This window comes from Pimephales promelas, chromosome 12 (genome assembly GCF_988280905.1).
Source record: "Pimephales promelas chromosome 12, fPimPro1.hap1.1, whole genome shotgun sequence".
NCBI lineage: Eukaryota > Metazoa > Chordata > Actinopteri > Cypriniformes > Leuciscidae > Pimephales > Pimephales promelas.
This window is the reverse complement of record NC_142780.1, coordinates 34,026,974-34,052,700: the sequence shown is the minus strand read 5'-3', so window position 1 is coordinate 34,052,700 and position 25,727 is coordinate 34,026,974. Positions and strand designations below refer to the sequence as shown.

Here is a 25,727-nt window from a genome sequence, read left to right as displayed (position 1 = left end):
TCAAGACCTAAACTTACCCAAAACATCATCACTGTTCTTCTGCACACAGGAAAATGCAAATCTACATTTTCACCTGCTTTAATTTTTTTCAAGGAAACACATTTCTTCTGCTTTTTAAACAAACGCAACATGAATGCGAGTGTATCAGCTGTGTGCACTACTATATAAGCATTACTATATCAGGCATGTTTGATGCAAGTTAAACTTGGGGAGTTTTGTACTCTTTATTGTAATTATTTCATATTATTGTTAATATATAAGTACGAATAACATTATATTTCTTCATCTTTTTCATATTTTTTTACATTAAGCAATAATTTATGCTTTCGTTGACGCCACAAGTCAGTATGTTTTCGATTTGTATATATTTAAATATTTTGCAATAAACACCAAATATATTGTTACTTACACAATTATACTGTATAAAATAGTCTTATATTGTAGGGATGGATGGATGGATGGATGGATGGATGGATGGATGGATAGATAGACAGACAGACAGGCAGATATATGGATAGATAGATAGATAGATAGATAGATAGATAGATAGATAGATAGATAGATAGATAGATAGATAGATGATAGATAGATAGATAGATAGATAGATAGATAGATAGATAGATAGATAGATAGATAGATAGATAGATAGATAGATAGATAGATAGATAGATAGATAGATAGATAGACATGCAAATATATGGATAAATAGACAAGACAGATAGATAGACAGACAGACAGATAAATAGACAGACAGACAGACATGCAGATATATGGATAAATAGACAGACAGATAGATGGATAGATTCATAGATAAACAGACAGACAGATATAGACAGATATATAGATAAGATAGATTGATAGATAGATAGATAGATAGATAGATAGATAGATAGATAGATAGATAGATAGATAGATAGATAGATAGATAGATAGATAGATAGATAGACAGATATATAGACATAGATATATACATATAGATAGACTTGTATAGATATACAAAGTTCTGGCATGAAACTCTAGATGGCTCAGGCTAATAGGTTCTTTTACTCACTTGTTCATTATTGCATCGCTATCAATAGGGCACAGCTGATTGGTTCCTGCCGTACCAGTAGCCAATGAGCTCTCTGCTCGAGCATTTCCCTAGCAGTGCAGTGCGCATTCAGAAACCCTCCACCTTCCCCAGCTCCACCTGTACCTCCACAGACAGATACAGTATATAGGCAGGCAGATATAGATAGATTTAGTATATAAATTTTAGCGTTGGCTAAAATGCACCACTGACATGATAAAGTCAGGGGACCGAGACTAGGATCTCAAACATGATCTCTCGACCCGTCCCGTCCCCCACAGCAGCTGCCCGAGGGTGACGTCTGTGTACGAGGGAGGAGAGGAGTTGTTTGATAACCAAACGTGTTAAAAAAACTGTATGGACAGGACCAAAAACAGGATGCACAGCAGGCTAGAGTGTGTGGATGTCAGGAAGACGACTGCTGTTTCATTCACACATGTATCTAACGGAAGAGAGGAAAGAGAGAGGTGGGGAGGAAGATGGTAACCTGATCAGCCCGGCATGGTAGAAAAAACTTCTTTTTGTGTTTCTACCCTCAGAAATCCCAACACAGATGATGTATGTTTATTCACTGCCCAAAAGTGTTTTTAAGAAGTTAATGAGTGTGCTCGTCACATTTATGCATGTCTTGTTTTTATTTTATTTATTTTTTAATCTGGTAAAAGTGATGCAATAAAAATGGACCCTATTCACCTTAACATGTTCCTGGTCTTACTGTGCACAATTTATTGGTGTATTTTATATAATAATAATAATAATAATAATGAAATTGTCTTCAAAATCTTTCATTTAAATGTTAAAATTGCACCATCTCTGAAATGACTTTTCTTTTTGGATGTAAGTCATGACGCTCTTTTAGTTCTCAGCTCATCCCCTCCAAACACCTGAATCCATTTTTATATGTAAACGACCACTGTTGATCGTCCAATCAAATCCTGTTGGGAAATAAAACAAGTCCCGCCCCTAAATTTTTCACACTGAATATCCTGTTTAACTTGGAAATGCCACGTTATGTAAGTAAAAAGGGTTGCAAAGAACTTTTTTCCATGTTGATGTGGTGCATTGGTGTAGCCTATTTCACAGAAGTGTATATGCTTTCAGAATAACAGCACTTGAGCTTCAGCCTGGAGAGAGAGAGACGTGAGTAGCAGGATTTGACTGAGGTGAGATTCAAACGAGTCGAGGAGTGGTTCAAAATAAGTTCCCATTTTGCACAAAAGTTGTTTAGCAACTGAGTTTGTGTGTTTTTAACAACATTGAAGACTAGAAAGAAATCTAAGACTGACAAGTGTGTAATCATCAGCTCTGTACTAGCATGCAGCTCTCACTTTGATTTATAGCATTACACAGTTGGACCGTGCAATCATTTTTATTTCCAATGACATCATCGACAGGGTTTCCTCACCTTCCACACTTCTCTCTAGTTCGGGAAATATGACACAACCCACGCAAGCTTTTGTCTGTGATTACTGAATAATGATTTAAAAGATTAATCTTACAGAGACTGCACTTACCGAGAGCAATTTCTAATTTCTGACCGAGTTCAATAATATATATTTTTTAAATAATTAATATTTTTTATTTTAAATTGATCGAAAAGCGACAATAAAAAATGCCAATAAAATGCCAATAAAAAAAGAGAATGAATTCAACGCTGTTCTTTTAAACCATTCATCAGGGAATCCTGAAATAAATATAAATACGTTTTCAGCATTGATAATCATAAATGTTTCTTGAGCAGCAACTCATTATACTAGATTGATTTCTGAAGGATCACGTGACCTTGAAGACTGTAGTAGAGTAATACTGCTGAAAATGCAGCTTTGATAACAGGAATAAATTACATTTTAAAACATTCAAATAGAACAGTTTTTAAAATAGTAGCCTAACAATATTTTACAATATTACTGTTTTACTGTATTTTTGATGCCGCCTTGGTAAGCATAAAAAATAATATTTAAAAAATATGTTTTATGTAGATATTTCCAGGTTTACCCAGCATACAACATAATTATCTAACACAAAACACAACCAGCTCCAGTCATTTAGAAATAGGACTTTATTTGAATTTTATCTGCAATATCTCTTTGGGTTGAAATCTAAATTTTTCTTTATAGACACATATACAAACTTACATGAGGTGTAAACATGCATGCAAGAGAGAGATTGCTCGGGAACACTGAATGCTTCTTGGACGCTGGGGATGAAAAAGTGTAGGAATTCTGAGAGGAAAGATCACAGTAGTTCCTCTGACCTGTGCATGCCGCAGCAGACCTTTGCTTCATTTATCAGTGGTCCCATAGAGACTGATTCATTACCACAAAGGAGAATCAGTGTCTGATTGATGTTTAGATGGGGAGGCGTGTTCAAAGGTCTCCGTCAATATGAGAACGCATCAGCATCTCCCACACTGGGAGTGAGAGTCCGCCTGTCTGATCTCTTGCTGTCATGTCTTCCTCTGCTTTGCTAAAATTGAACTTTACTGAACTTTTGTGAGTTTAACACCAAAGCAGCGTGACAAAGTGCATAATGAAGACTGCTTTGCCACAGGAACGGTCATTTGCATAAAAAAATGGTTTTCCTTGAGTCAAATGTGCAACCAACCATTGGTAATCATCAAGTAACACCGATATTTTCCAAACACGGGAATGGAATTGAGCAATTTAGGAGCAAAATAATGGCCGTTCAAAACCCTAGTGAGCTGCTTACATAGAGATGCCTGATTTTTAAACTTTTATAATGAATATTTGGAGCTACCTTGCTGTTTAGAGCAAAAAGACAATGCTTTGTGAAAAGTTTTTGCAAAAAATCGAATTACCGCTACATGCATCCTTCCCAAATAGGGTAATTGCATTTAGATTAGAACAGGGGGGAAATCTAATCTAATCTAAATATATAGTGTTCTCTACTGAAAATTATTGATACAAAATATGCTCTTTACGCCGCCTTCACACTGGCAGTTGAAATCAGCTCCGTAATACGCAATACGTTCCCAACGGACGTCGTACTACACAGTGAAAAGCGTCGGACACGGGTAGAACAAAAATGGCGGAGAGAGAGAGATTAAAGTTTGATTCTGTTTTTTTTTTTTTTTTTATCATTAAAGTTTGATTCTGTCAGTTCTGTATGATCTCTCCGATGATACGTTGACATGTCATGTCGGCTAAAATATGTGATCTAGTGGTCAATAGTTCAAGGTCTACCTTCAATTTAATTGTATTAACTGCCCTTATAAACGTTAGAAAGTCATGAAAATAAAAAAATGACATGACAACTTATCGTTATAAAATCATAATTTATTGTATTAAAAGTTAATAATTCAGGTTTGTTTATCAGTACCATAGCAACGCTCAACTTCCGCTGGAATTGTCGGATAGGAACCGTCCGTAGCTTTTCGCACGAGTTCAAATTTTTGAACGCATCCGGATGACCAACGGACACGATTTTTTTCGCACCGCACTCGGTCGGACCCGTTTCGGACCCATTCGCATGCGGTCTGCGAATCTCCATAGGAAATGAATGACTTCCGGTCGTTTCGCAGCCGCATCGGAGCTGAATTCAACTGCCAGTGTGAAGGCGGCGTTAGATTGGCAACATGTTGATGTCAAACTCCGTGAGCATGATTCTCTCTAAGCAGCTCGATAAGGTTTAGAAACATATCGTACATCAGTTCACAGCACACATCTTTGGCACAAGTTAGTGAAACTTGCATATTCAGGACCTGCATATTTATTTGCACACACACAGACAGTGTTGAATCATAGCAGTATATATAGCTCTCGCTCCGTCTCTCTTTATCCAAATCAGTGCATTAATATCCCCACAGGGGTGCTCTCTGTGTTTGTTCCAACGCCTGCGTTAAAGGAAAAAACTGCAACACAGAAACTAAACTGGGACATTTGGGAAATGAGGTACACATGGTTCATTTAACACTCATGCTTTGGGTTTCCCAGCCCCAGAAAAAAAGCTTAGTGGTTTTCAGTGTCAAATCATCATCATCATCATCATCATCAGATGACGTATTCTTTAAGTTACGCTCAACAAATAATTGTTTCTGAACTGAAGTAACAGGACGGATTCGTGTCTTTCTGTATACAGAGAACAAGAGATGCAACGCATTTTCATCCCAAAGCGCCATATACAACGCTTTTGCAAAAGCGTAAATATCCAACGCACATGGCACCCTTTAACGTCTAATGAGACGCTTCGGTTATGGTTAAGTTTAGGTATGGTGTAGGGTAAGGGTTAGACCACTAGGGGGCGCCTTCTGCCCAAATATATCTGCGTCTCATTTGACGTTAAAGGGTGCCATGTGCGTTGGATATTTACGCTTTTGCAAAAGCGTCCTATATGGACGCTTTGGGATGAGAACGGGCTCAGAGATGACATCACTATCGCGCCTATACCCTTATACAGTGCACTAAAAGATCAGAAACCATAGTGGACATTACTGAGTGCACTCATTCAATCCCACAATGCACTGCAGTAAGTATACAACCGATATACACTCAACAGCTAGAGAATAGCCATGCAATGTGAGCGTAAGAGTCTTGCCGGAAGTTGGCGTCCACAGCAAAATTTGTTTACTTGCTTTCGTTTTGATCCCTTTAAGTGGACTATAATATATGGAATAGTGAACGAGGGTATAAGGGGGCGATTTCGGACATAGCCACAGTGTAAGTCGTGACAAGAAGTAAAAGTAAACTAAATGTTCTCAGTCTGGCTGTGAAAAGCAAAACAAATCTCTTAAATACAAATACAAAGTCCCACATGAAATAAATACAGCACGGTTTTCCGTATTGGAACGCGTCTCAGTTCGGTTACCGTGATAATCAAACGGTAGACTCTTTAGGACCCTCTTGGGCTGCGTTCCTGCAGCCGTAGAGCCACTTTATGACCCGTGCATTTCTCTCAATAATTGAGACCCCTGTAGGGATCTGCTCGGCCAGTTCCTCCTGGAAAAGGAGGCCAGTTCCTCCTTCCCCGGAGTGTCGGGAAAACTCACTGGGCTCCGAGCCGCCGCCTCCGACGCTCCTCAGTAGCAGCGAGAGCGTGTCGATTGAACTGGCCCCTTTTAGAAAGTTCTTCGGTCCGATCCTCTCCACCATATCGAAGTCCAATCCGCAGTAGTCGAAGAAGCGTTCCTGCTCGGACATGGCTAGCGAGCAGCGTAGTCGTAATTCCGACTTGGACCGTTTCAAATCGGCCCGTATGCGAGGAATGACGGGCTTCCATGGATCCATGTCGTTATTGTTGGAGTTGCCCATAACGTTGATCTTAGATAACTTCTCTTGAAAACCAGTGTTGTTGTTGTTTTGTGTCTCTGGCGTCGAGTGCTCTTGCTCGGATTTGCTCGATCGCCTGGTCTCGTTTCCACCGTCGACAGTGACTTTGTCATTGGACCAGGACATTCGAGAATCCCCGTCTCGAGAGGAAGACGCCTTCTCCTCGTTTATCACCAATTTCTGAGCCTCGTTCCGGTTGTTCTTTTCACGCATGGATCCCTGGAAGAGCCGTCGCACGAAACTGTAGCCCTTGACCTCCACGTTGGGGTTGCCGTTTTCGCCACCACTGCTGGGACTCCTGCACTCTTTCTTCTGTCTGTAAATGACCAGAGAGTCTGGACGCAACATGCGCTTGCCGTTACTCCTACGCATAATTGGAGCACTATGTGGGGCGACTAATGGAGCAATGATTGGAGTTCTTGGGGAAGGTACAGGAGGCTTATTTGCGTTGTTGCGATTGTTGGTTTCCACATCAGTTTCATTCCGACAGTTCTCTTTCCTGGAGTCGTCCTCATTTTCATCCCTCACGAACTGAGGTGCGGAGAAAGGCGCCATTTGATTTCGAGGTGGGAGAACGGGAGTTGAAGGAGTGGACACAGTGAAGTTTCGACGGGGCACCAGTGGAGGGGTCGCACAGGGCACTAATACGGGCTCCTGCTTGGTGTTTATGACCTGTTGACTCTTGACGTACTTTGCCTTGTCCGCTTCCAGCCGCTCTACGGCGCTAATGGATCGGCCCCTGCTTCCGGCATCCATCTGCCTGCGAAGGTAATCTGGTCCCTTGTTTAGGAGCCGCAGCGGAGAAGGTGAACCAACGGGAGTTAAAGGCTTCATTTTAGAGTTGTGGAAAAATGCATCCAAACAGAAAGGACAAAGCAATTGCTTTGCCCTACAAAGAGAAGGAAACCCTCTTGGAAACTACAGTTTCAATGCTTCTTCAAGATCTGAGGTGTATCCATTTATAAGATCCCTATGAATGTGGATTTTTCCGCATTTTGAAAATCTGAGAATCTGGCTGTTGGGCTTTCGCTATATTTAGTCTCTTTACTGGACTCTTTTGGACAAGGGACAAATCTACATGCAGTACTTACACAGGCACTGGCATGAGGAAATCCTTTTTCTGCAGTCCAAAATCTCAAATGAGATGTTCCCTTCACCACAGAGCTTCAGAAATAGCCGTCGATGTTCGCTTCCCCCCTCTTGTTTGGTCCTCTTTAACTTCCCTCTTCTGTTGATCCTTTCAGAAAAGGTCGTCTTGGGGGAAGAGAGCTAATGAGCTTGATTATTTGCTTTTTGATAGCCGTCTAAGGCCTTTGGGTTGGGCTCCTATTGTCCTGCAATGTTCCGGTTGGGTTGACCTATACAGCTGGCACCAGGGCACTTCAGAATTTGATAGACAGAGGTCCTGTGGTTCTCCCTCTATACCTGGAGCCCTGTGAAAACAAAAACGGTAGAGACACAGTTCAGTCTTTTTAGGATTTCTCAAGGGAGATCTAATCTCCAAAGGCGTAGGCCATATGGCAGTGTGGATGGAAGTCCCTGTAGCTTTTTGTGATCCGATGCAGTTGGCAGAAATGCATGTCTGGGGCCACAGGCAGTGCCATTAGCTCATGCATGGACTGAGTTGACTTCCCAATGCTTGAACTAGTCCTAAATAACCGTTCACTCGTACAAATGTGTTGTCCCGCACAAATTTAGCGTATTTAGCTCTGAATGGATATGCATAACGTATGACATACACAGTAAAGTCTGTATTGACATTATAATTTTGCTAGAGGAATTTTACCCATTTACCCTCAGATGCATTTAGAAAGTCTATTAAAGGAAACTGTGACCATGTGCATACAGACTGCAGAGGTAATGGCCTTCACCATCAGCATTAGCTTAACCCACATGCCACATTTGCATTCCTTAGGGGCTTTGCTAAATAATGCATGACTGCGTACATATTTTGTAGACCCCAAATTTCCTTTAACCCCCTGAGCCCGACGGCGTCGTCGACGATGCCACACGTCACCTCCGATAAATGTTTACATAACTCGATGACAGATTTATCGATTTTCTTACCGTTTTTTCCAGCAGAAAGCTAACGAGCTAGCCATCACGGGGGTGTCTTTCGGGTCTTTCTAGCCTTTACAGAAGGTTTTCTATCCAGCCTGGAACTTGTGCTTCCTTTCAGAGGTTTTCAGCAATAAATCCAAACGCTTTATGTCAAACTTTGATAATCTTGAAGCCCATAATTCATAAATATTCGGTCATTTTTGCCGCTAGCTTGATGCTAGCGGACATCCTGGATATCACGTGATGTTTTCACGTGATGGTTTTTGACCAATTACAGGCTGATCCCTTGTAAACATTGGTGTGCGTCATTACGCATGAACCAAGCGCTGATATAGTGTAGAGAGATAGAGAGACTCACGGAGACGCGCGATTCACAGAGAAACACAGCGAAATGGACGTAAATAAAGCGCTGGTCTATTTTGTTGCATTGCAGGATGAAGGATTTTCAGGAGAACAGAGCTTTTTGACAGATGAGGAACTAGATTACCAGGATAGACCCAGCTGAAGTGCCATTTATTTATTTATTGTAAAAAAGTATTATAGTAGTATAAATGTATTATAAAAGAATAAAAAGAACATAATAAATAAAAGAATAAATAAAATAGAAATGCAAAACCTGTGATGTGGCCCTCTGTGTGATTGCTGATAGGAACTGTTTTGAGGCTTGGCACCAGTGAATTTCATGAGGCCCCAAACGCCTGGACTTCTTTTGGAAAAATGTCAATAGTTTTTGTTCTGTACAAGTTATAATGTTTATTCCTGTGCTCCAGGACTCCAAAGACATGAACAAACTATTTTCCAGAGGAAAATTGCTTAGCTTTTATTTATTTGTGTGTGATTTCAATAAATAATTGAGTGATTCCATTTCCGATTTATTTTTTCATTTGTCTTTATGGTCCCATAACTTATTTTACATTCAGGTGACATCAATGTAACACAAATATGCTGAAAGTTCAATTTGTCCTGAAAAAAAAGAGGTGTGTCAATTGTCTGTGCACCAAAGGGTTGATATTTTACAAGCTTTTTTAGTAAATGACACCAGACGGAAAATTTATTGTAAAAATACCCTTAGGTCTCAGAGGGTTAAAGACGTAGCGGGACCACTTACTGTATTTAATTTGAACACACTGCAGTGGTTTTTACAACTCTACAAAACTCTGCATGTTTTACGGCTTACAGTGGTGGAATGTAACGAAGTACAAATACTTTGTTACTTTACTTAAGTACATTTTTCATGTATCTTTACTTTACTTAAGAAGAATAAATAGTGCATACTTTTTAATTTTACTTTGTTACATTTTGCAGCAATTATTATACTTTCTACTCCACTACATTTCTACAACTTCTGTTACTTTTTCATTACATTTTCTGATCAGTTTTTCCCCTGCCAAAACCTAATCTGACCATCCGTTCGTTGCACGTTTGTCTCACCAGTGACGTTTGGTTGCCATAGATACATCAACCCGGTCACACTAAATGTGTCTCGCACGCAGTGTTTTTTTTGTGCAATTTATACGCAAAAATTAGTTTTTATGTGCATAGGAAACGCACCGTTTGGTTAGGATTATGGCAAGCCAAGAGGTTCAGAATTACACCATAAATTAATCGCATAAACATAGTTATTAATATATAGTAAGGATAAGCATGATGTGCATATTGCCTAATTGCAAGCTTGTTTTTAGAAATGGTGACAACAATTTTTTTCCATAATTATTGAACATCATTATAGGAGTATTAGGTGGAACGAGTTAGCATTAAATGTTTTATTAATCATTAGAAAAAAATAGACATTAAGAGAATAAATTGTTATGCAAGTACTTTTAATACTTAAAGTACATTTAAAATCGGGTACTTTTTACTTTTTACTTTAATGGTTGTCATTGTGTTACGTCTACTTTTACTAAACAAGTAAATATTTATCTATTTATTTGTAATTTTACTTCCACCACTGACGGCTTACTAATAGAACAGCAGAATAAGATTGCAAAGCAAGAATTTTAGCTTAAAACTAGTTTGATGGCATGGTTGGTTCTGAAAGGGAAGACATTCAAAACATGATGCATCAAAGTGCTATTTTTGTACACCCTTGAAGGGACAAAAAAACAGCAATTTCAAGTGAATATGTCCCTGTGACCTAGTAAACAGGAAGAACTGCAGAACTTTGTTTCACTATGAAGAGTACTCATTTACTGCAACTAAAAACAGGTGTGCCCTGTTAAATTGCGAGCTCTACTTTTTTCAGTATTCAAACTTAGTTGTGCAAAAAAGCAAATCCACTACAAAGACAACAATCTGAAGGAGAAAAAATCCCTAAGATAAAAGAGAGCTCATGCACTTAAGATGACTTTCTACCCTATAAATATAGCGCCTCTCATGTACCTCGAACCCCCCCCTGAAGCCCTTCGCTATAAATCCAGTCAAAAGGGGAACTGCAACATTTTCCAGATGTCAGACAGTCCCGGGAAAAGCGGCCATTGTTTGGGAAAGTTCCGGGAAAGAATTCTGAACAGGTGTTGAGCATGAGATGGATCTGGATTCAGAAAGTAATGAGCAACAGGGTGTCCAAACTCAGAAAACGGCACTAGTTTAGCCAGTTGGGTTGAGAAATATGGCTATTTTTCACCCTTTTGATTTTATGATATTCAAATATATATGCTCTGAAATGGCTTAAAACTGATTTTATTAGATGAGCCATCAGTCAATTAGAAGCAAAAAAAAGTTTTTACAAAAATCTAAAATAACTTTATATGCAATCCATAATAATAAACTGCAATATCTTCCATTTTATATAGAGAAAAAAATTCCTAATACTGTGAAAATGTGTAATGTGTTGATTCAAATGAAACTAAATCATTAAAACAGACATTTTAACCAATTCATGGAAATTAATATAACTTACTGACTTTACTGTTCTTGCTGAAACTTAAAAGAGACACAATTAAAACATTAAAAGTCGAGCCAAAAGATTGTGAGATACATTGTGAATTTTAAATATTTTTCTCAACCCATTGTGAGTTGTGCATGATTAATAGTCAGAATAACCCGTCAGGTTAATGTAATTGAAATATGCTGCACAAACTACTGCACAGTAGTATGTTTCATATCTATCACACACTATTATTGGTCATATCTACATCACTCTTTGCACTCAAGGCCATTATTGGCTTGTAGAGGCATTACATCATTAATATAGATCTTTCCAAGCCAGCGTTAAAGCTATTTGAATGCTGGATCGTCGTGTTTAGGATGGAAACGGGGCTAATAATAGCCGAGCAGAGGCTTAAATTAAAACATGCTCTGAGGGATTTACTGACTGATAGAATAAATCGCTGGTAAATTCCCCTTCAGGCACCAAACATCCCCAAAACAGGGCCTAACAACTTTCTAAACAATACAATTATTATTTTTATTATGTAAATTAAAATGCACTTTTTGCACTTACCAATATGTAATAGGTTCAGTGATATGGAAGCTTGTTTCTGCCACAGAATTAAAAATAAAACAATTCTGACTTTTTTTTTTCTCACAACTGCGAATTTACATCTCTCAATTCTGACTTTATTTCTGACTTTGATTTCTTTAATTGCGAGATATAGAGTCAGAATTGCGTGTTATAAAGTCAGAATCGCGTGTTATAAAGTCAGAAATGCATGATATAAAGTCGCAATTGTGTGTTGTAACGTCAGAATTTTCAGATATAAAACAATATTTCTTTTTTCCCTTAGAATTGGCCTGATAACTTGCAATTGCGAGTTTATATCTCAATTCTGAGAAAAGATGTCAGAATCTCGAGATGTAAACTCGCAATTATGTGTTAAGTCAGAATTGCGAGATGTAAACGTGCAATTATGAGAAAAAAGTCAAAATTCTGAGTCTCAATTATGTCTTTTTTTTCTCACAATTGCGACTTAATTTTTTTATAATTGAGACTTTCTCTCAATTGCGACTTTTTTCAAAATTGCGACTTTATATCTCGCAATTGCGACTCTATTTCTCAGAATTGCGACTTTATATCTCGCAATTGCGACTATTTCTCAAAATTGTGACTTTATATCTCGCAATTGCGACTATTTCTCAGAATTGCCACTTTATATCTCGCAATTGCGACTCTATTTATCAGAATTGCGACTTTATATCTCGCAATTGCGACTATTTCTCAAAATTGCGACTTTATATCTCGCAATTGCGACTCTATTTCTCAGAATTGCGACTTTATATCTTGCAATTGCGACTATTTCTCAAAATTGTGACTTTATATCTCGCAATTGCGACTATTTCTCAGAATTGCCACTTTATATCTCGCAATTGCGACTCTATTTCTCAGAATTGCGACTTTATATCTCGTAATTGCGACTATTTCTCAAAATTGTGACTTTATATCTCGCAATTGCGACTATTTCTCAGAATTGCCACTTTATATCTCGCAATTGCGACTCTATTTCTCAGAATTGCGACTTTATATCTCGCAATTGCGACTATTTCTCAGAATTGCCACTTTATATCTCGCAATTGCGACTCTATTTCTCAGAATTGCCACTTTATATCTCGCAATTGCGACTCTATTTCTCAGAATTGCGACTTTATATCTCGCAATTGCGACTATTTCTCAGAATTGCCACTTTATATCTCACAATTGCGACTATTTCTCAAAATTTGGACTTTATATCTCACAATTGTGACTCTATTTCTCAGAATTGCGACTTTATATCTTGCAATTGGACTTTATTTCTCAGAATTGCCACTTTATATCTCGCAATTGCGACTTTTTTTCACAATTGCGACTTTATATCTTGCAATTGCGACTTAATTTCTCACAATTCTGACTTCATATCTCGCAATTGTGAGATAAAAAGTCGCTATTATTTGTTTTTTTATTCAGTGGTGGAAACAAGCTTCCATACAGCAAGTCGTTAGCTGATTCAAAGAAGAAATGAGAGGTGACTGATTCACACAGATGACTTCTGTCCTGCGATTGATCCAATATGAATCAGTTCAATTGATTCAATTGAAAGAATCGCATATTTGTTCATGAACTGGACATTCAAATCTCAAGCTCATAACTGACCTAAAACAAAGTGTGAGACTAACTGAAAATATGAAAATAAAGCTGCAGGATTTTGAATATTTAAAGAAAAGTTCCTGTTTGGCACTGAAGGTCAAAACATTACAGTTCACACCATCATCACCCAAAGCGTCTGCACCTTTACAATGGCCTCTATTACTCTATATGGAGGCAAATTAGTGACATGAAACTGTCTGTGCTCCTCTCTCTCTTTTGAGGACTGAACTGCGCTGGTAATAGCAGCGGCTCGGCTCGCGACGGCTTGTAATTAACCCCTGCTAATCCTCCTCTCATCTCAATGGCTTTCAGTGAAGCTGGTGGGCAGGTCGTCTGCCGCAGGGGTGGTGAAAACCGGCAACCAACAAGGTCAAAGAGAAACCAGATGTTTTCTGTCAAACTGCATCTAAGCTATGATCTACTGAAGACTTCACACAAAGTAGGAACACAACCATACAAGGCCTCATTTCTGATTGAACATCCTGAAATGTGTTCGATAATGGAAGGGAAATGACTCACAAACTGTTTAATGTTTAAAGCTACAAGTGTTGTTTGGTACAGTTTGCTGTAAACCAAACCTTAAATGGTTTTCATAATAGGACTGCTTGATTATGGCTAAAACAATCTATATATTATTCCAAAGGGGGAATCCCCAAAGAGGAACTGTTTATGTTAAAAAGTTTAATAATTATGGGGGGGGGGGGGGGGTTTCAGTTGGTTAGAATTTTTCAATTTTTATGTGAAAATTGTAGTAAAAACTGTTTTTTTTTAAATGTCTTAATATTTTTTATTTTTTTTTATTTTTAGTCATTTTAATACAGTGATATTTTTATATATTAAAACTGCATTTTCCACTAAATTGTCAATCTTACATTAAACCACGTAAACTTATCCATGTTATCTCCATGAATGTAAATGAGTCTTTTATAAAGTGAATTTTACACACAATTTTTAAACACAAAATTTAAAATTTTAAACACAAAAAGCCTATTTAAATAAATATTTATTTATAGAAATTTAAAAGATATGAGAAATACTCCAAAAATTGCACAAATGTTAAGTAAAAACATTAATAAACAGAGTAAAATTACCTTTGTAAAAAATAATATATTACACTGTTACAAAATTGAATGTTATTGTCTGGAGTCCTTGAAGACCCCAAAGATAACGAGTGTAGACGCAAATGAAGATATTACAATGGTTAAAAAAAAAACATCCAAAAGAAAATATTTAATTCAGGAATTGAATATTGGTAAATATTCAAGTCAATGTCTGTGAATTACATTTGAATGTTTTGGGAATAATGTAATAAAACGAGCCACTGTTATGAATTAAATTGAGCGATATTGCATCCAGTTGATAACTTTAAATCAAAAGCGTCCACAAACGTGTCTGTCCCACCCAGTCTGAGCAGCCCAGTTACACATAAATGTCCCGTGTTGGATATAAAACTACAAAAGCTTTCGTCAGGACATCCATCACAGACCAAATCCTGCATTATTTATCGGCGTAGACAAAAGCCCCCTCTGGCTCTGGAGATGAGATGCTGAACTGAAGACGTGGCTCATTAGTAAGAACAACATGGAGAAAGAAAACACATGACAATAAAACTCAACAGACACGAACACACTTAACAACACAAAGGCAGAGCTGGCGTATATCTCCTCACTCTTGAGGGCCATTATGCAGCTGATGTATGATGGGTGGGGTGATGGACTGGCATACGGGTCACAAGGGGGCTCTTTAAACACAACAGACCCCCCTAAATCCTCTCTAAATGATGTGGTGGACACTTAACTGACCCCATTGTCATTCAAACGTGACGAATGCGAGTCGCTGGATCGCCGGAGACTTCCATAAGCTCGTCAAATGATCAGTGTTTACACCTGGTTTTAACACCCGTCTCGGCTGATGCGATCACAATGGCTCAGCGAGGAATGCAGGTGTGAATGGGCTCTGGAACGTTCTGCGGTCCAGTCGCGCAAACTACATTTAGAGCGCCGTTCGTTTGGCTGGAAGCCAAAAGCTAAATTGAAGATAAAACCTACTATTGACCTATGTCAGAAGTTTCAATTAGAAAAATGATTGAATATTGAAAAGAGTGTAACATTATTGGATTATAATTATAAACGCTTATTATTTTCATTGGAACAAATATTAACATTTATTTTTTTATATATTTTATTCAAAAGAAAAAGAACACTCATTTTTATTTCACTTCACTCTAAACAATGCTGGGTTGTTTTAAGACAAATTTGGGTAAAATATGGACAAACGTAAAAATGTAATTTCAAATTTTAACCCAAAGTACATTTTTAATTGCATTTTTAACACAAAAATAACCCAACAAGTTAAATGAAATGAAAACAAGAAATGTTGCTTTTGGTAACTAACTGAAATATGATAAAATAATAATTAAAAAAATAATTAAGCCTATTTAAATAAACAAATATTTATTTATTTATAGAAATTTAAAAGATATGAAAAATACTCCAAAAACTGCACAAATGTTGAGTAAAAACATTAATAAACAGAGTAAAATTACATTTGTAAAAAAAAATAACTTAATAAAAAAATTATGTTTTACTTAGTAAAAAAATATATTATACTGTTACAAAATTTAACGTTATTGTTAAGGGTTAATACAAAGAAAAAACAGTTCAAAAGAAAATATTTAATTCAGGAATTGAATATGGGTAAATATTCAGTCAATGTCTGTGAATTACATTGGAATGTTTTGGGAATAATGTACAAAAATATTCCAAAAAGTTAAATGAAATGAAAACAAGAGTTGCTTTTGGTAACTAACTGAAATATAAAAAGTTTTTTTAATGGTTTGTTTTTAGTTAACTCTGATTCTGAGGTTGTCAGAAACATTTATCAGGTGAATCTCATAAAGCCACCTGGAATATATATTTAATCTCAAAAGCCATAAAAAAATTGGTCCTAAAAATGCTTAATTTTCTTTTTGCACAATAAATATAAAGTTATCATAAATTAAACTTAAAGCACCTACTTTAACTTTTCATAATTAAACAAGTTTTCATTACTGTATTCCATTAAATGTAAATTCAAAGTTAAATTGCAAATGTGTTTTAAACGACAACAACAAAAAGTGGTTTATGGGCCTATTAATTAACCATTGAGTTAAAACACCGTCTTAAAAGAACTGATTGATATATTTGGAGAGGTGTATACATATACATTCACATCTATGAACTGTTTCTTTGGTCCTTTAACTCAAAATGTCTTCCTGCGATTCACTAAATCATTAACAAGCAACAGAGTAATGATTCAAAGCTGAACGTGAATGTGTGAATGAATTAGTTCTCAGGCTTATCTATTTAGACGCTGACACCTGGGGAAAATCGATTTAAGATAAACACTACTGTAAAAATACATGTGCTCCTTATCTCCGGCACATTTGTTCTGCAGACGTTTCCACTCTTCATCACATTCACTTGCTTTAATTAGTTGAGACTTACTCAAAATGTTAACAAGCTAAATGTAGGTTCTCATGAGCATTCACCACTCTCACTTTAAACAATGTTTTGCTACTGCAAATTTAAGGATGCTTTATGCAAAATACCTGCTCAGCAACTGGGTTTTCATTCAGGGAATGCAAGAACTGATCAAAATGTAAATCATGGATGTCACTTTGGATGAAAATGTCTGCTAAATGCATAAACACAAATGTAATTTTGCACACAATCTCGTCGCCTGATTGATAGTTCTTGCATCTTTTTATTAAGTAAAATAGATTTTAGATTAATTGTAAAAATGTTGTGGTTCACATATTGTATTTTTGCTGTGAAATCTTTATTTTGTTAGTAATATTTTAAGATGAACACTTACTGGACTGAAGCAACTTAGATTTACTTAAAAATCTGTGAATGTCAAAATCATCAAAACTAGGCTTTTGTTTTTCCCTCCATATTTACTGTAAAAAAAAGTTCATGATTTGTATTCACAACATTTTTTTTTCTTTTGTCAAATCAACTTAAAATAATAGATTTCAGATAAAACAATAATTTGAGTTTCTGGTGATTAAATCAATCTCACTTTTCCATTTCAATGACCTTAAATTCTTAAGGCAACCAGGTAAATTCCTTTTTTAAAGTTAAACCAACAATATTTTTTTAGCCTGATCAATGCCAAATATGATAAAAAACCTAAACATCCAAACTTTTTGGTTTAAATATTTTGTCTAAAGTTTCAATAACTCTTCCGATGCAATCAGATTATGATGCCATATCGGGCATTACAGGGTTAATATCTGTTAAGATATTTTTTTACAGTCTATGGTTAAGATGTACAGGCGTTAACATATTACATCAGTGTACTTTACCCTACTGTTCCATTAGTTGCGTCAGAAACAGATTTGGTTCCTTCTTTGTGCCAAAGATATGCCTGATAAAGGTGCTATAAATTTCCTTAGTGTAAAACAAAAAAACCTCCTCGGAATCTTCAATATGCATGACCTGGACTCCATCCATGGCTCAGTGCCGGAGAGGGAAGGCCGGAAGCGAAGGAGTTGGCTTGAGCCATGAGTGAGGTGCTAAAGGTTGTGTGTGTCTATTAGAGCTGAGGAAAAACACAAAGAGGCATGGAAATGTCTTCCTTTTCCTGAGAGAAAATTACACGTTTTGTGTGTGCAATCCTTGTGCAAAGGAAAGGCGAGGTTCTGAATAGGGCTGCACTATATTGAAATGTAATTTCTATTGTATTTTTTTTCTTCGCCAGATGACTAGAGCTCTGTTTGGAAATAATTGAACAGAATAGAATGATTTTGTTGGGAGATTTTAATGAAAAGAAAAATGAAAACGTTTTGAGGAAAAAATTGGGTGTTTAAACTTGGGTCTACTCTTAACAAGATCCAACTCAAACCAAAAAGTTAACAATTGAGATATATATATATATATATATATATATATATATATATATATATATATTGAATATATATATATATATATATATATGTGTGTGTATATATATATATATATATATATATATATATATATTGAATTGGTCAAAAACAGTGTGAATAAAGCCTAAAAAAAACTAAAATGGAAAGACTTTAAAATATAAATAAATATATACATATAAATTTTTTTATATATATATATATATATATATATATATATATATATTCATATATTAAACTCTTTCCATTTGAGTTTCGCACTGTTTTTGACCAGTTCAATTATTATGATTTTTATTGTGATATTATTAAATGCATTAAATAAGATATATATTTTTATACTACAATTGTACTGTAAAATAAAAAATGGAGTAATATATATATATATATATATATATTTTTTTTTTTTACCGTAAAATTACAATACTAATATTTACATCTTAACTTCTTCATTTTCAAGCAAACGTATAGTCATGCTTTTATTTTGCCAGGAAATAAGTAAATGCGATGCTGGTTTGTTGTATGTTCATTCACACACGTGCCGCGGACAGCGTCTCAGAATAAATTAAACTAAAAAATGTTATCATTAACTAGATGTGTGTAAATGATGCACTTCACTCTGAAACCATATGAAGAGTTCAGATGCAAAAGCCTCTAAATGCCATTTGAAATTTTCTTCTTTAATGATGATTTTTATTAAACTTGTATATTTAAGTTCAGTAATTTCACTTAAATAACAATTAATAGGTAATCATCATTGCCATTTAAGTGAAATCACTGAACTTAAATATACAAGCTTGATAAAAATTATCATTCTAGAAGAAAATTTCAAATGGCACTTAGAGGCTTTTGCATCTGAACTCTTCATATATTTACTTAATCAAATCACAGCCTGCACGAATGTAGAATCGCAGAATCGCAATGTATATTTAATTTTGATATATCATCCAGCCCTGTAAGAACTTCTAGTTCTGAGGACTAATGCATATGTATGCATTTCATATATATAGATTATGCATACTCGATTTCATGTCTACTAGAGCAAGCCTTGTGCTGCAAACTCGAAATAGTCTCAGCTTCTGGAGATGGCCTAAATTATTAATTTCTGAATCCAATCCAAATGTTCACATTGCAGTATAGTATAGTAAAGCTGTCTAATTTTACTGTGCATGTACGTTTTACACGGGGAGTTGGGTCTACTTACTATGCTACTTAATAAAAGCGTCTGACGTGAAATACTAATTTAATATATTCTGGGCATAAAGGAGAACATGCAGCCTTTAAGAATCAACAAAACTGCATTTACAGACTTTAAATGCACTATTTCTGCTGATCAAATTACATTACGGATGATGTAGAAGAAGGTTAAGTCTTAACTTGATTGTCATGATCCTGAAAAAAACTGCTCTCATGGGATGGAAGTGATAAAAGGTGTTTAGTTTGTTCCTCCAGAGCCTTGTTTTCTCAGATACATTGTCAGTATATTTTAAGCATGTTCTCACAGTGCTTGCCGACTATGCCAGACACATGTTAAAGTCACTGCAGATCCAAGCGTTAACAGCAGCGGTTCAAGCAAACGTGACTTTTGATGGGGTCAGAGGGGTCACGGTGGGCTGACGGGGGAGGATCCGGTCCTCCTGTCCAACATCAAACCATCAAATGGGACACAACAATCCTGAATCCAATTTTCACTCAGTGACAACAAACACAAAACACTACCAGTGATATTGCATCGATTACCATTTGTGACCTGAATCCAACAACTGGCCCATAAAAACACTTAACAAATCAACAGTAAGTTGGCAGTGCAAATAAGTATGGGAGAGTTCATATTAAAATAGAAACGACAATTATCAGCCTTTTCTCAGCTTAGAGGAAACTTATACGTACTTCTCTTTTATACTTCAGAAGATTTAAAGGAGTAATTCACTTTTGAAAAAAAACTTTTGCTGATAATTTACTCACCCCCATGTCATCCAAGATGTCCATGTCTTTCTTTCTTCAGTCGAAAAGAAATGAAGGTTTTTCAGCATTTTTCTCCATATAATGGACTTCAATGGGAACCAAACGCTTTAAGGTCCAATAGACAGTTTCAGTGCAAACTGCAAACTGTTCAAAGGGCTTTAAACGATTCCAGACGATGAATAAGGGTCTTATCAAGCGAAACGATCACTCATTTTATAGATAAATAACGAAGTTTAAGTTTTATAAGCACAAATGCTCGCCTTGCTCTGTACTGTGATGCACGTTCGTGACTCTCCTGTTCGAATTCGTTCATCAACATAAACGAATCCTTTTCCGAGACAATTCGTTCGTTGAATCAACCAAATGACTCTGTCTCTGTGATCATTTCGATGACTCGAAATGAAAGATTTGTTCATTTTGAACAGGAAAGTCACAAACGTGCATCACAGAACAGAGCAAGGCGAGCATTTGAGCTTGTAAAACTTATACTTTGTTATTTTTTTTTTTTAATGAGCGATCGTTTCGCTTGATAAGACCCTTATTCATCGTCTGGAATCATTTAAAGCCCTTTGAACAGTTTCCAGTTTGCACTGAAAGTGTCTTTTGGACCTTGAACCGTTTGGTTACCAATGAAGTCCATTATATGGAGAAAAATCCTGGAATGTTTTCATGAAAAACCTTAATTTCTTTTCGACTGAAGAAAGAAAGACATGGACATCTTGGACGACATGGGGGTGAGTAAATTATCAGCAAAGGTTTTTTGAAAAGTGAACAACTCCTTTAAAATGATTCGCCCCAAAAAGATAATTCTGTCATCAATTACTCACCAATCCCATAAGTCTTTCGTTCATCTTGAGAACACAAATGAAGATCTTTTTGATGAGATCTGAGAGCTTTCTGTACCTCCAATGACAGCTACGCAACTACCACTGACGCTTCAGAAAGTTCATAAAGAGATCGTAAAACGAATCCATATGAACTGTTCGCTCAGATTTCATCAAAAAGATCTTCATCTGTGTTCTGAAGAGGAATGAAAAGTCGAATGGGTTTGGAACGACATGAGGGCGAGTAATTAATGACAGAATTTTCACGTTTTCATGAAACTACATAAATAATAAGTTTGGGATACATTTGTCCTCTTCTAAAAAATGAAAGCCAGCTCTCAATGATTCACTGCCATTTCTTCTTGTTTTATAACCTCCACCGAACCTGTCAGCTGTCCTCTCTCATTAGCCGCTAGTCTGGCTCGTTGGTCGCAAACAGGCCCAAAGTGCCACAGAAATAGCCCCTAATCTCCCCTCAAGCCCCCCACCACATCCGCGAACCCAGCGTCGAGTTGAGGGAAAGATCATTGGTTACCGGCCCTGTCAGAACAATGTCTTGTGAGCGTGACAAAGGACACAAGCCCCTTCATGTGTGATGAAAGATCCGCGCGGCGCTAGGTTTGATTGGACCTGGCAGGACGGCAGTGCAACCTCGCCGAGCCCAGGACAATTAAAGAGATGTGTGACTATGAGCGACCCGCTCCCACAGCTGTCAGTCGGGCCGCATCGGGATTCGTCCATTTAATATTAATACTGAAGAGAGTTAATAAATCATGAAGGGGAAAAAAGACTAGATGACAGAGTGAAATGCATCAGTCAGGTAACCCTTTAGCTTATTAGCAAGTATATTACTCGGATATTGGCTGTTTATTAGTATAAAAGCACATATTAATCAGTGATTAGGAGCTTATTAAGGCAAAAGTCATAGTTAACAGTGAGAATTGGAACCTAAAGTGTGACCAAAAATGTAAAAAGTAATTTTCAATTTAGCTCACAATTTGCATTTCGCGAGGAAACGACAAGATACAAAGTTACCTTTTTAATTTAGTGACAGAAACAAACACTCTTAGAAGAAATGGTTCTGTTTAGAACCAGAAATGGTTCCATCCCCCGCTTCATATATGGAACTCCAAAATGGTTCTATATAGAACCCAGAGGAACCCTTTTTTTAAGAGTGTATAGAACCTTTTAGGGGTTCCAAATACATAGCGCTGATAGAACCTTTTAAGGTTCTATATAGAACCTTTTCTTCTAAAAGTGAAGAAACAGAATTCTGAGGAAAAAAAGTAAAAACAATGCAAGGAAAAAAGTCCGATATGCGAGATATTTTTGAGTTTATGGCCTGGTTTCACAGACCGGTTTTATATTAAGCCTTAGTTTAACATCTAAGTAGCTTTTATAAATGTGCCTTGAAAAAAAAAACATTATTGCTGTGCATCTATAGACAAAACAATGACACTGACATATTTTAAGATATGCCAGTGCAAGTTGCTTTCAGTTAAAACAGATCAATAATGCATTTTAGTCTGGGACTGGCTTAAACCTTGGGGGGAATAACTTTCAATTGTGAGATAAGTCAGATGTGTGAGGTGTAAACTTTTCCTTTTAATTCCTTGGAATTCATACGGTGGTCACTTTAAAGAATCTGCAAGACCCTTCAGTCTGTAATTAGTAACCTGAGCTCCACACTGTTAACACGCAGCCACACATTAGTGCTACAAATGCGAAGTTTCCTTATGGGGAAATGACTGTTTACGTGATTGCACTCGAACGGCTGAAAGAAGAGAGCAACATTTGTCTTGATGGAGTTTACGCGATAAAACAAAACAGCTGCTGCCTTTCCGTCCTGGACCCATAAAAGACATTTGCGGGATACCGTATCAGCGCAGTTGAGACTGATGTGGTCACACCGGGATGAGTATGTGTTTGTGGAATCTCTGAGATGGAAAAGGCCAGGAAAACAACTCGGCAGAAGCGTGTTCCCTACAAAGGGTTCACTTCCAGTCAGTGTGGGGCGGGGCATACAATCTGAAAAAGGTCATTGCGCGCGGCCCGTGGGCTTCTCTTCTGTATTTTGAGCATCCGCCCCAGTGGTGATCCAAGTCCTTTTGCATTTATTCAACTCAAAGCGGCTGTCAGCACCTCAGATGAGATGCAGCCAGTATATAGTAAAAAAATATAAATACTAGGGCTGTCAAACGATTAATCGCATCCGGAATAAAAGTTTGTGTTTACATAATATATGTGGGTGCACTGTGTATAATTATTTTATATATATATATATATAAATACACGCATGCATGCGTCTTTAAGAAGAAAATATGATTTATGTATAAAATGTAAACACAAACTTTTATTTTGGATGCGATTAATCGTGATTAATAGTTTTTTTCCCCCTCTCTTTTTATAAGTGACAAATGAAATAACGCCTTAGAAGAGAGATATCCTCGATTCAAACGCCCACGCAATCCAATTCCTAAATGATAACGATTTGACGGTCTATTAAATCTTCGACAAGAACGATCACATTCAGTTGTGAGTCATGAAACCCCTTCAAACGCACAGGATCATTATTTCTGTGCTACAGTATCTCAAATGATCGCAGAAGTACTGGGATAAACGTTTATAGACACCGTCACTCATAATAAAAAGCATGCATTAAAGCAGGGTTGTAACTTTTATGATGAACTTCAGGGATTAACACTCAGATTTGCAGATTACAAGCTGATACAATATTTTAAACCATCTGCACAATGATAGGAAAGGAGAGCCCTCAGCATTGCATTTTACATGCATCTGCACATCAGACAGGTGTTTATCCTATTTTTGAGCTTGGAAGACAATACACCAGTATGAAGAGAGCTCACTTGTGGTTCAAGGACAGATGTAATCCCTGCGTTTGGTCTACTTTTTTGGAGTGTTTAGACTGGTTTCGAGTGGTACTGCTGACCTTGCGGAAAGTTAGTGCATGGTCTGTGCACCTAAACTAAGTAAAACTCTTTGGAAGGGGAGGGTTACGAGCATTACGCTATCCATTTACACATAACGTAATGTATTAAAACCATTCAAATTGAGAAAAGACTCTTAATTTGCTGGTAAACTGTCTTTTTGTATTTGTGTCAATTGTGTCGCTCTTTTTGAGTCTATTCTTTTGTTTAAAGCTCCAACTATCCGTATATCTCTTTTGCACTGTTTAAACTTCAGGTAATAAACTTGCATAATTTCCTAGTCTAGATGAGAGCAGAGGTCATACTCCATGCTGAAACAATTCCCTCTCTAAAAATTTTTTATTCAAGGTAAAAATATTGCATTTACAAATCAACATGTTACAAAACAACCGAATGAGCGTTCTTGCTGTCTACTGCCTACACGAGGTGCTGCCTTTTAAGGCCGCATCCTAACTGACTGTATGAGTGATTTGGCACATTCTAGGCAGAACCTACAGACATGAAATATGTTCTGCATTCAATGCAGTAGATGAAGCAATGGGAATTGTCTCAGCTCGTCATTATTATTGCAATTCGGTTTGGTGCCGCTAGAGGCGCAGGAATTACATACTCTCTAAGAAAAAAAATCTTAAACACATTTTTAAATAAATACTATTACATTAAGTAAATGATAAACAGACTAATTAAGTTATTACATACATCAATATTCATTCATCTGAAGAATAAATAAAAATCAACCATTTAAATGTAGCTAAAGTAAACTATGTCCATATTCAAATTACATTAAAGCACCAAAATATTCCTTTTTTAAAACGATCAATATTGAGCAATTCGTGCAGATAGGCTCATTTAGGCTAAAAAAAACTCCCCTATTAATTAATTAATTTATCTTTCTTATTTAAACCCACTACATAAACCTCAACGAAAGCTGCAGTGACATCAATTATTTATAGACAACAAAAATAATAATTATCCGATTCGTACTTCAAACTGAGAATATTTTTAAGATCAACAATGACCGTTTATTGAACGAACTCAAACTCCGCTGTTTGTTTACACTGACTCACGAACATGACAGTAAATTAAAGTCGCTATAAATCCTGAACGAACATGATCTGATCGCATATTTATTCACTGCTCGCTAGATTTGCGCTTACCGTGTGTCGTGACCCGTATCCACATGTGAAAGCTCTGGTAATCTCCGTTTGCTGACTAGCTGTGTCTCGTTGGTTTGAGAATGTGAACTGAGTGCCGGAGGACCGTCTGCGGCTCGTGGTGGATGTACCGGGATCATCCCACTACGGTGGGCGGGCAGGTATGAATGTAAACTGACCCCCCACCACAAACACGACAGCAGAGGGGGATTGTTTGGGGGGATTGACCTGCACTACAACACACAAAAGTGTTTAAACCGGTCGATTTATATCTATATACCGACGACAAGCATTGTCATTGAATTGGATGGGAAACAATATGATCAATTTTTCATAGACACACTTTGTGTATAATTCTCAGGATGGGTTTCACAAACCTCAAAAGTTTCTGAACCTTTCCCTGCTGACTCCCCCACCACACATGCACACACTTGTCCCCCG

General features: G+C 36.8%; 2 protein-coding genes and 2 long non-coding RNA genes across 7 annotated transcripts in view; 2 read left to right on the top strand and 2 right to left on the bottom strand.

The window, feature by feature from the left end:
• Positions 1–481, top strand: part of LOC120491234 (uncharacterized) — a 14,489-nt gene extending 14,008 nt beyond the window's left edge. For all 3 annotated transcript variants that reach the window (XR_016145877.1, XR_016145875.1, XR_016145876.1), the window contains exon 5: positions 1–481. This exon is cut by the window's left edge and continues 365 nt beyond it. This is a non-coding gene — a long non-coding RNA (uncharacterized LOC120491234).
• LOC120491218 (leukocyte elastase inhibitor) overlaps positions 1–25,727 on the bottom strand; it is an 81,950-nt gene that overhangs the window by 29,432 nt on the left and 26,791 nt on the right. The window lies entirely within an intron of this gene.
• On the top strand, positions 1,822–14,165 carry LOC148977065 (uncharacterized). Its single transcript, XR_016145822.1, has 3 exons — positions 1,822–2,082; positions 2,171–2,232; positions 13,787–14,165. It is a non-coding gene; the product is annotated as an uncharacterized LOC148977065 (long non-coding RNA).
• On the bottom strand, positions 3,110–25,414 carry fam110d (family with sequence similarity 110 member D). Its single transcript, XM_039688931.2, has 2 exons — positions 25,290–25,414; positions 3,110–7,787 (listed from the first exon to the last, which is right to left on the bottom strand). The coding sequence occupies exon 2, from the start codon at positions 7,186–7,188 to the stop codon at positions 5,902–5,904; it is 1,287 nt and encodes a 428-aa protein (XP_039544865.2). The 5' UTR covers positions 7,189–7,787; positions 25,290–25,414; the 3' UTR covers positions 3,110–5,901.